Source organism: Aspergillus lentulus, assembly GCF_001445615.1.
Source record: "Aspergillus lentulus DNA, contig: Alt04, strain: IFM 54703, whole genome shotgun sequence".
Taxonomy (NCBI): Eukaryota; Fungi; Ascomycota; class Eurotiomycetes; order Eurotiales; family Aspergillaceae; genus Aspergillus; species Aspergillus lentulus.
Genome location: NW_028322122.1, coordinates 2,470,183 through 2,481,677, shown reverse-complemented (window position 1 = coordinate 2,481,677; position 11,495 = coordinate 2,470,183). Strand labels below are relative to the sequence as shown.

Below are 11,495 nucleotides of genomic sequence, written 5' to 3'. Positions count from 1 at the left end.
GAAATTCATCGTTTGTCGCATTTTGCACTACATGTGTCTCGAAAGAGCTTCGGTAAACATTCTGGGGAGAAGCAGGATAGACCCGCTAGGCGGGATCAACATCAACAGTATATGTAACGACGCGTGAAGCCATGGAAACACAGTGATCCTTCCTAATCTACAGCGTTTACACAGAGAAATTCCGCAGAGGGATATTCCGTACAGACCAAATTGTCAACATGAGATATTCACTACCGAAGATGGAATCACCTAAAAGAGTTTGTAGAGAACAGAGAGCACAACGCCTTACCCCTAACCCACACCTGAAATACACCCATGCAGAGATTGAAAACATAATCTGATCGCTTTCACCAGAAATTCTACGCCGCGCTAGCTTCAGGGGCCGACGGTGCAGGTGCCTCCTCTCCACCCTCCTTGACTTCAGGTTCTACTTTTTCCTGGTCGGCAGTAGGATGGGGAGCAGCGTCGTTGTCCGACGGAGCAGCATCGCTCGGTTGCGTCGATGGCTCGGTAACTTCAGGCGCACTTGGTGCAGGAGCCGAAGAAGGAACCTCTGGGGTTTGAGATTCATCGGGCGGAGCGGGTTGTGGTTCTTGAACGTCTGTCACGGGTGCCTGATTCTGGGGTTGCTCTTGAGAGGATTCCTCAATTTGCTCGAATTCTGGACTTGGAGGGGTGAGGGGCTCTGTTGGTGGTGCCATGTGTTCCGGCGAGGGGTGTGTGGGTTGCGGTGGTGTCTGCTCTGTGGTTGAAGGGGGAAGCGGCTCAGTTGGTTGAGTCGATTGCTCCGGCGAAGCTTGCGCCGGTTTTTCTGCGTGCGGCTCAGGGGATGGAACGGGAGGTTGTTGGTCTGTAGGCGGCGCAGTTGGTTGATCTGAAGGGGCTTCAGCAGAGGGTTCTGTAGAAGGCACCATGCTAGAATCCGTTGCAGGCTCGATCACTTGCGGTGCGGCGGTTTCCGAAGCCTGGTTCTCTGCGGGTTGAGCAACAGCCTCTGCATCTACAGCTGACGGTGCTTCAGGAACTTCTTCGGGAGGCTGTTCCACAGGTGCTTCTTGATTAAGCCCTTCTATGGCATCATTTATCGCAGTTTCCGCGGTAAGTTCTGTCATCTCCTGCTCAGGTTGCTCTGGAATAGTCATAGTGCTGGGTTCTAGAGATGGTTCAGTGGGCTGTTCAATTGTCTTTTGCTCTGCATCAGCAGGAGCAGGTTCGATAACCTGCTCTGGGATCTCTTTTGCAGGTTGCTCTTCAATGTGTTCCGATGGCTGTTGTTGAGGCTCATTTGTGACTGTTTCGCCAACGTCCCCTGCGGCATTTGTCGCAGTGCTCTCAGCAGCCATAACTCCCGCTTGTGGAGCAGTTTGCAATGGGGCTGATCCGTCAGTCTGCGCATCGCGGACGGCACCACCCAGACTAGCTTCCAAGCTACCAAGAAGATCGACCTCGTTGCTGCCAGTCTCAGTATCGGCCGGTTGAGGTTCAACTGCAGAATTGGGAGCTTGCTCAGCCACAGTTTCTTTCAGCGGGATCGGCTCAGTCGTAGGAGCTGATGCAACGGCTTCAGAGTCCTCCATTACTATATCACCCGTCTCGGCTACCTCCTGGATCATTGTTTCATTTGGAGTAGCCTGACTTGGCTCCACCGACTTCTCTGTGATCTCTGTCTGAACTTCTGTCCGATGCGCGCCCTCGACAGGTGGAGACGGGCCCGGCCCCGAAGTTTGAGGCACTTCCTGAAGGGGTTGGGATACTGGACTTTCGTGAGCGGACTCAGTGACCTCCTGAGCATCCGAAGACAGGCGTTCTGGACCTTGCCGAGGTACAGTCGCTGGACTATCATCTGCAAGAGAGACTGGAGGTTGCGCATCGGACATAACAACATCTTCGGTCACGACTGCCTGTGTCGGCTCTTCGGACACAGCTGTAGCTTCAGGTTGAATCGAAGGGGCAGGAGCAGACACCTCAGCGGACGGTGACGCTGGGGCTTGAGGACTAAGGGGTTTGGCAGAGGGCGCCGATGGCTGCACATGCGTATGTGTAGATGGTTCCTCGGCCAAGGTTGATGGGTCCTCTGGCGCAACTGATTGAGATTCATCGTTTTCCTCCTTGATAGCTGCCAAAGGTTCTTGAGCAGCTTCAGCGTCAGATACGGACGGCGCATCAGCAGCTGGTGCAGACTCAAGCTGTGCGAGTGGGGTTTCTGGTGTCTTGGCATCCAACATCGACTCGTCGCCCTCATCACTCTCTTCGCCCTCGTCACCCTCCTCCTCTTCATCATCCTGGCCGCTTTGATCCACTGACAAGCGGGACGCGTCCGGACCCGGTTTAGCAAACCCGGTATCAGTGGCGCCATCTGCCGTACTGGCGCCAGAACCATGGACAAGCGCAGCATCAGCCCCATCTCCTGGCGCGAACATGACCTTCTTCCTGCGGCCCTTCCCGAATCCCTTGGCCTTGCGCTTGGGAGGAGGTGGGCGTCTTTTCGGGGGCGTCATGACAGAGACGGAGCCTGCTTCTGCAACAACCACACCCTCAGCGTTGACCACACCAACGCCTTCGACAACCGTCCCAGGTGCAGGCGCCTCCGGAATAACAGCGACCTCCTTGTTTTCGGCTCTCACTTGAGCTTCATCGGTGATTTCGCCTTCAATTTTGTGTCCCTCCGGCACCCACGCCTCGTAGATGGAAATGTTACCGGTAACCGGATCGACCTTCTTGAAACGAGTCCTCCTCATCGGAACATTGTTCGCGGCACCATCCACACCCGTAGTCGAAGCGCCGTACAGAGATGGTAAGCCCGGTCGTCTCTTGGCTAGAAATTCCACCTCCGGTGGCTCCAGATGTCTAGGCAGCGCTGCCCACTTGCGCGCAGTAAAGCTGCGGTCCGTGCTCTGTATCATCGGTTGTTCCTCAACGTCGGTAGCTTCTTTCTCTTCATCCTCTGGCTCCTTTTGCGCTTTGCGAATGTAGATACAACCGGCTCGAGCGGCGCGAAGAAGCGCTCGGCTCATAGGCGTCAGGAGATGACTGTCCCTAGGCATGGGGTGCTCGGGTAGGGCCTGTTTGCCCCCGGGGCCTTGAATGAGCGACTCCGATATTTCTGTCTTGGGAACTTGGGAGATTGTTTGGCGCTGGCGCGTCCATCTCCGCACCGGGAGTCCTTCGAAAACATCGTGGTCGATTTGGCCGGTTCGGGTTCGATTAGCGTTCTCGCCGAATTGACGACCTGAGCGCGAGGATCTGAACTGAAGTTTGTCAGCATGCAGATGAACGATAGAATTATCGCCAGTGCCTGGGAGCGAGATCTCTCCTTGCGGGCGACGTTGCGCTAGGAGACACCTACAGTCGGTGGCATGGTGAGTGGCTGGCCGGCAGTCTTTCCTCCGCCAAGTAGATGCTAAGGCGAGTGCTTGCAGATTCCAATGCGTCTAACACTATTAACTGAGATACCAATGTAAAAAAAAAAATAAAAATAAAAAATCGAACAATGGTGCTGTCTGCCGTCCATACAGACTGGGATGCGACTGGCAGTGTCCAGCGCGATGCGATGGCGCGGAAACGGGAGTTACTGGGCATTAAGTCACGTGATTTTATCAACTATTACAAGGGCTATGGCATAAAACCCGACAAGAAATGATACTTGGACTTCTCAAGTAATCGATTATGGACAGTTAAGCTGATGCAAGACAAGTGTGTGTCTTTCTGATAGTTATAAGTAACCAGTGCAACATACAGCGCAGTCGAATTCGTTAAAAGCACAGTCACCCCGGTTTATCCAATAACTTGACGGCTGGCCAGGCCAAACTGATGTCGAGCTTGGCGTTCGTTCAGGATCAAAACTGAAACCTAAGAATCTCGTTGTTCATAAGATTCGATTGATCAATCCCACCTGCAACCACTGTCAGCTAAGTTGGCGAAGGAAGCGAAATCAGAGAGCCTCATACCCGGTATCCTTCTGGCGGACGATACCGCCCTCTTGTCCAGTTTGCTCGCCCTGCACAGAATAGTTAGGCGGATCTTGAAACGAGCAAGGCGCATTCGAGTGAGTACTCACAGTCTTCTGTCCTTCCACTACTAATTTGTCCAGCTGATAGAATTGACTAATCACAGTTTGACGCTGGATTAGAAATCAGTAACCTGTGCTTCCATCAAACGTAGTATGTAGATGTCTTGGGCGTGGAATAGACTCATCCAGACATCGGCATATACAACTCAAGACTGACCTTCAACATGCGCAAACTTTGCAGACCATCCTGAACCAACTCCTGTATCCTCCTTTCCTCGGTTTCATGCTGGTGCTCACGGAAGGCATCTCTCGTTCTCCGACGGGCATACTCACGAAAGTTGTAGTTCGAAAATTGGGAAGATTGACGGAGCAAAGACCGAAACTGTACGATTGTATCACAACGTTAGTCTTCTGATCCACGTAGCTTGGTCGCCCGGAGAGGATGAAAGGCATACCAATGACCGGACCTGAAACGCGGTGTCCCGCTGCAAGTTCGCCACAGACATGATGGCAGATTCTATAAGATGGGAGTGGAGATGTGAAGCAAAGTGCTTAGAATAGACTGGCAAGCGACAAAAGTGAAGCGTGTCCGACAATAATCACTAATCTGATGTTGCTGTATCCGAATGAGGTCTGTGCCTTCTCTTCGACTCTTCGCCCCTCACGGCTTTCACTTCAGACAATAGATGAGCCGTTACAGCGATGACAGATGACCGGAATGTCCTTTTCAGAGCGATCCTAGTCAGAAGATAGTATGCTTTTCACAGAATCACCAGCACAGTATCTTGCATCACAACTTCAACTGCAGGTGGCGGTTATGAGGCCGGAGAGTCGGACAAGCTGGATGGACGTCCGAGCTCGAATCACGGAATAGTAAATTATCAAGATAGTACAGAAGATTCACAGTCTCTCGCGGATAGACAGCAGAAGGGAAGACGAAGGAGGAAGTATCCGACTATCCACCTTAGTCGCGCAGGACGGGAAATTCTTTTGCTTTTCCCCGGAAGCGCGATGACGGAGTTATCGGGCTCGGCGGCCGAGCTGTATGTGCTTCTCCAGATAATTCCCCATTCGCCGACCTGCACTATACCGGGCGTTGAGCAGCTGTTGCAATTGTCATATCTTATGTGTCACAATCTCATCTAGCAACATTAACTAACTTTTCTACGCTTCATTAACGTTGTGACTTGTCAATGGCCGAACTCCCTACTCCCCCAGCGTCCCGGCAGAGCTCTGAATCACCAGAGCTTCAGCTCAAGCAGTCTTACGAGGCCGAGTCCTCTGCCAAAACCTTAGAACTGCTGGACCATTCTTTGGAAAGATATCTTCTACTCCTGGATCAGCACCAGAAATTGCAGGCAGATCTCGCCAAAAAATTATCTTCGGTATATTTCGCTATTTGTCGTGTGCAATCCTTTCCACCTGGGTGGAGAAGCTGACGATAAGAAAGGGATTCTTCTCCCTTGCGCATGCAAATTATACGTGTCCGCCCGGTAGACGATATGGCGCTGATTATTATGATGAGCGTATGAAGGCGATTAGGAGAATGTAAGTTGAAGACTGTCATTGGGAGCCGTCTCGGGTTCAGAAACCCGCAAATCTATGATTACGAGGACTAACCGAGCGCTTCATAATCAGGGCAATACGACCTCCTCCATGCGTTGAAGAAGAAAAGTTCATGGATGGGGCTGAGGATGCCCCGCAGGGAGAGTGTCCACCGGACGAGTACAGGCGGATTTTCGCGATCGATGGGACTACGAACAATCAGCAAGTCGAGGAGCCAGAAACGAGCGAAGACAAGGAAGAGGCCGACTCGGAAGTCGACAATACACATCAAGTTAATACGAGTGCAACTTCAGACCCCAACTCCGCAACGTCAGAATCCAACTCCTCAAAGAGCGGTCTCGATTTTCTGACCCTATCCATTGGTACGGGATCTTGGTTTCACCTTCTCTTCGCAGCGCTCAGAAGTCATTCACGGAAGCTGTAGAGCAACATTTGCCCAAGCTGGCCAGTGTGGTTGTGGAGATGCAGACTGTGGAGAGAGAGATCGAGCGACTGCGAAGTCGACTACGATGAGCTCTCCCTACCGGAAACTGAGTACATGATACAAGGCATGAGTTCAACGTTGCGCTTCACCAGACGATCCTGATATGTGACATGCGGTATGGAGTGCGCTTCATCGAACAAGGGTACGCGGATAGTGGGCCATAACTCAGAGTCGAGTGCGGCCGTTACTTTGGCCCCAGCATGATCAATATTGGCTTTACAACAGATAGGCCATGATGCTTCCCGGCTGAGAAAGGATGGCGTATGGCCAAGTAGGCTGTTCTTTGGCCGGAGGAGAGACGATGGTCATCTGAAACCGCTCAACAGGGTTGTGCATTAACTCCATACATCTAGTCCCGAAATTCTCTGCCATATGGGCCCTCATGCATGTGTGCATTAGCCTATATGTGCCAGAGTCGCAGAAGAATGGGCTTCGTTATGCACACCCTTCAATAAAATCAGCAGAGTTTCCGGGGTCACTTTCTCAGAACATGTAGAAACCCGAACAAGCTGCAACTTGAGCTTCCTTTACGCCCTGATAGTACTATTGTAGGATGTGAATCCAACGAACTTCATAGCTAGAATGCAGATATCAAACACCCCAGATAGTAGAGGACCATATGCAGCAGCTGTTGGTACAGTATGGCGTCACATGACGGATTTCGAGTTGTTTGCTTCTCGTCGACTTGCAGCTGTCATCATGATTTGGTCTCTTGCCTGGCTTCCTGCTCTACATGATTGCCGGAGTATCCCTTCCGTGACTTTGTCTATTATTATCACTTCGGTTGATTGATATTTTACTACTAGTATCTTAGCTCGTCAATAACGGTCGATTTATCCGCATGTTAGTTGGCGACCATTGGCGTTACTCTCGGGCTTGCATCCCCGAAATAGCCCAGTGCAAGCAATAGTCTTGAACCGTCAATGGGTTCAGTACCAGGGGTAACGTCCTTTCATTTCTCCGAGTCATATTTGACCCCAGCAGATCTTTTGATCAGCAACGATGCATAATTGCATACCACGGAGCTTATCTTATGAAGGGAACTGACGATGAGCTGCCTAGCCGATAGATAATAATCCCTACCATCGGCACGCATAGTCTCAGGACCCCAGCTAAAAATGTTGGAGCTGACTGGATACACACGGGAAGCACGGTTTCATGTTGAAAAGTGCCGCTCGCAAAGGTGTACCCCGATTGCTTAGGGTGAGACATAGCGTCGAATACACATCCACTTAGTGCCTCTCGGACCAATGACTCTGGAGTCCCACGCCAAACTGATTCGTTCCGAGTTTAATATTGACCGACCACAATATCAAGAATTTCGAGGTTCTGGCCAATCTAGAGTCGTCGTCTATTATGTACCTCTGCTTGTGTTTCAAGACGAGTCAACCCAGCACATTCCACGAAACAAACGGGGGAGAATCAGTATCTAAACAAAAATCCGCTGGACCATCTGGGTCAGCGTTATAGCAGAGTCTCAATGCTCCTGTTGGCAATGGGGACAGCAGCAGAATTCCCATAGCTGCGTCTTCAAGAGTGACCACTAAACACACAGGTGGTAGGGAGCTGGTCTCGATTAAATGGCACAACTCTCGTACCTGCTAGGGGACTGGGTACAGAAGCCGGCTCCATACTGATATTGCACTAGCTACTATCAAAAACACTCCTAGTGTCAGCCTCCACCCTGCTCGTCTTTGGATCAACTCCGCTGCGTGAGGATTGGACCAACCCCAAACGGTCCGCGCCCCTTCCGCGTTTTTCGTGCTTTTGGACGATGAAATATGAATCATGCGGACGCCGGACGGAAATGATTCTCGATGAAGTCTAATATATCAAAAGTCTGGTTTTAGGCGAAGACCAATTTCGGGTCGCTGGAAGACCCTTCCTTGTTTACCCACCAGGGCACAGTAACCGAGTCTGAATGACTCCATATACTGAAAGTTCGAGTGGTCTTGACCTCTTGAGTCTGCCATTCATTCTTTTCTCCAGGGCTTGACGCTCTGTTTTTGTTCCGGTTGTCTGTTCTCATTATGTACCTGTAAGTCCGCGATATGAAATTTCCTTTGAGACGAGGAAGTCACTAACAACGTATGATGTCTCAGTGGCTTGGATCAATGGGTAGCCCAGAGATTCTGCTGAGGTAGTCTGTTTGTGATACTGTGTAATTCTGCAATATCTCGCAGTCAATCTTCCTTCCTTTCTTTGAATTCCCTCATTGAACTCTGGTATGCCTCCCTTGATGTGATGACATTCATGATGAACCTATTCCGTGGCATATGCTTATTTCGACACCTTGTCCAGCAGAGGCATTGACTGCCCCTTTTAGCCTTCCTTTCCCTCTTTACCCTTCAGCTCAAGCTTTGTATTCCTCATATTCATCTACTGCAGCGCTTTCAACGGCTGCAGCTACTGAGTGTCGAATCACGTGGCTTGTATATCTCCAGCTCACGGCTACCCTTCTTCGTTACTCTTGATATCGTCCTCGGCATAAGACTCGAGCTGGTCATTCGTTCCCGTGCGCGCTCTATTCACCGACTTGAAGGCGATCGGTCTTTTTATACCACCACTTTATGCTGTGTCATAGCCCCTATGCTGGCAAAGATAGGCTTGACATAGATCATCTACATTCATTACACCATTCGCAGGAAAAGAAAAGAATTAACAACACAAGAAATGGAACCAACTTCATTCCAGGGCTCGGACCATGGCTTCCAATCGACAGGCCCAAACCCCGACAGGAAAGGTTCCGTCAAAAGGGCGAGACAAATGTTAGAGGCTGGCAGACGTCCGGATATCGCGATGGCGCCGTCGCAAAGTATTCATCCTGGTCCCACCCCCAAGGTCAAGGCAGACCAGTCCCATATGACTCAATGGCCTTTACCGACTGACGCTGGTCTGCAAACGAACGTGTCCGGTACTCAAGCAAGGCTGTTCATCCCAAAAGGGCTCCCTCCAGAGCGACCACCACGGCCTGATGCTCCGTCTCCGTCGGTTTATTCTGAAAGAAGCATGTCGGACATAGCACCCAGTCCCCTTCATCTGGCCCGGCCTATCCCATCGTTCTCTCACCCTTTGCCAAATCCACCACCTCCCCGTCCGCCCTTTAAGGGGCACCTTCCACCTTACGGACCGGATCGTGCTGCAAATCCAGCGCCGCGAGTTCCTATGACGACTGATGAATCGTTTAGGCAGTCCACAGCGTCTTCTTTCATGTCCATTCCCTCTATTCCCGACTTTGCTCTTCCCGCCCAACCTGCACCTGCAGAAACAAACCCGGCCCAACGGCAGCACCAGAAACGACTTGCCCCATCAAATGCTGCGAGATTCTCCACAAAGCGTAGGTCGTCGGTCTCTCCGATTCCGGAAGAACTCTCCGACAGCCCAACCATCATGCAGGGATCATATGCATCCAGCCGAGTCATTCCGTCTAGCTGGGGCTCTGCACCGGCCGGGTCTGAAATTCTTGGAGCCTACCTAGACATCGAATCGGACGACGATCAGGATTCCCCGCCTAGCATTCACGAAGGAGATTCGAACCTTGTCAGACAAGCCAGCCTCGGCAAAAGGGGCAAACCGTCACTACGAACGATCCAGAAACCTAGCAGCCCATCCCCGGTATCAATGGTAGAAGAGCGTTCGGTCAGCGATGTCGTGCACGCCGGAACTGCTTCGGAGAAGATCGCAGCAGGGTCAAAGAACGAAAGACATTCTGTCTCTACAATCTCGACCGATTCGTCCGTACTCGATCCGGAGAAACCACCGATCGTGGTGGACATCAGCGGCCGACATCCTGCACTCCAGCACACGGATGATGATATGGGATCTCCTCAGAAGGAGTTGGGAATCCTGCCCAAGGCTGCACCAACCATGAGCGACAAGAGGCCGGGAGGCCGCAGACCACCTCGCCTGGATCTCGGGGCTGTCCGAGCGGCAGAAGCCCGAGGCAGTCTCACAAGCTTGCCTGACCTGATCCGACGGGCCACGAGGCTCGCTACAAATCTTGAGCACGGAAGGACGGCCAGTAGGAATGACCTGCTCAATGATGGGAGCAGTAGATTCGCGCAAGGTAAGTTACACACTCACTGAATGCATGAGACCGAAACTACCGAACCAAACTGATTCCTCACTCAGGTCACAACGCTCGCCAATCAGGGTCTATCAAGGACATCCTGGCATCTTTCCCACCTCCAGCAGGAACGCCCGAAGTGCGCTCTTCGTGGCCAGATTTCTTCCGGAGAACTCCCATGCAGCATTTACGATCGCGTGAAACGTGCCCGGAAACTGACGAGGAGAAAGGCCAGCAGCGCTCGCGCCGTTGCTGTGGCATGCCGCCGTGGTTGTTCATACTAGTCTGCTTTTTGATCATCTCCGTAATTCTCGTCGCTGTTCTTGTGCCCGTCTTCCTGGTCGCAGTTCCCCACCACAAGTCCACCCCTATGTCACAATGCGAAAAGACTGCGCCCTGTGAAAATGGCGGTGTTAGCGTCTCGAGCGGGAGTATTTGCTCGTGCGTCTGCGCCAACGGCTACACAGGTTCGCGCTGCACTGTGGCCGGCGATGCAAGCTGTGTGACGACCGAGATCGTTCAGAACTCGACATCCAAGAATGCGACCATGGGCAGCGATATTCCACGCTTATTCGAACAGGCAAGCAGTAATTTCAGCATTCCGTTGGACTCGATGAGCATCATGGCGTTGTTCAGCCAAAATAATGTCTCCTGCACTACCGAGAATTCACTCGTCTCTTTCAAAAGCCTCTCCTCGACCTCCAACAAAGCCCGCCGTACTTCTCTGATCGAGCCGGTCGCCGACTGGTTGATGTCCGAAGAATTCGCTCCCCCCGTCAAGGAATCTGCACCGAGTTCCACAATAAGGGATATTCCGACGCAGACCTTAGCTGCTCGCGGCTCTGTGGGCACCAAGAACGGTATCATCTTCGATGAATCGTACACCAGCACCGCTGTAGCAACCACGGCAACCCCATCCTCTGTCACATTCACTGAGCAGACCACCAAGGAAACGACCCCGCCCGAACCCACGTCCACGCCGACCCCTCCCGCCATCCCGGCAAAGGTGCTCGACTTCTCGCGCATTGCCGTACTGTACATATTCGAAAAGACCGCTGCGTTCACCGCGGCGATGCAATCCGAAGGCAATATCGAGATGTTCCTAGCGCACTCGTACTCGACCTCGCAGAAGGGCACGTTTGACGTCGATCTCTCGGCTTCCGGCATCAAGGGAAATTTTACGCTCAACTTTGATGAGTTCACTATTACTATGCCTAATGGGACTGTCGTTGGTGGTAATTGACATGATTCTGTTCATTTGACTCGCCTGGGATGACTTGTTCCGTTATTCTATTCCGTTGTGCGTGTTAATCGATCGAGAAAAAAGCAGCGTCTTGTTTAGTGGATGTATAGGTGCTCGTGACGCCGAT

At 51.9% G+C, this 11,495-nt stretch overlaps 3 protein-coding genes across 3 annotated transcripts; 2 read left to right on the top strand and 1 right to left on the bottom strand.

The window, feature by feature from the left end:
• Positions 1 to 359: 359 nt before the first annotated feature.
• On the bottom strand, positions 360 to 4,515 carry ALT_2108 (uncharacterized protein; the record flags this gene model as incomplete). Its single annotated transcript, XM_089599259.1, has 5 exons — positions 360 to 3,243; positions 3,948 to 3,997; positions 4,058 to 4,120; positions 4,227 to 4,391; positions 4,465 to 4,515. The coding sequence occupies 5 exons, from the start codon at positions 4,513 to 4,515 to the stop codon at positions 360 to 362; spliced, it is 3,213 nt and encodes a 1,070-aa protein (XP_089456405.1).
• Positions 4,516 to 5,202: 687 nt separating this feature from the next.
• Positions 5,203 to 5,999, top strand: ALT_2107 (uncharacterized protein; the record flags this gene model as incomplete). The annotated part of the gene is made up of 3 exons (XM_033561987.2): positions 5,203 to 5,394; positions 5,460 to 5,557; positions 5,648 to 5,999. 3 exons carry the CDS (start codon positions 5,203 to 5,205, stop codon positions 5,997 to 5,999), a joined length of 642 nt encoding a protein of 213 aa, XP_033417878.2.
• A 2,733-nt stretch (positions 6,000 to 8,732) lies between these two features.
• ALT_2106 (calcium-binding EGF-like domain-containing protein) lies at positions 8,733 to 11,368 on the top strand (the record flags this gene model as incomplete). The annotated part of the gene is made up of 2 exons (XM_033561986.2): positions 8,733 to 10,125; positions 10,191 to 11,368. 2 exons carry the CDS (start codon positions 8,733 to 8,735, stop codon positions 11,366 to 11,368), a joined length of 2,571 nt encoding a protein of 856 aa, XP_033417877.2.
• Positions 11,369 to 11,495: the final 127 nt, after the last annotated feature.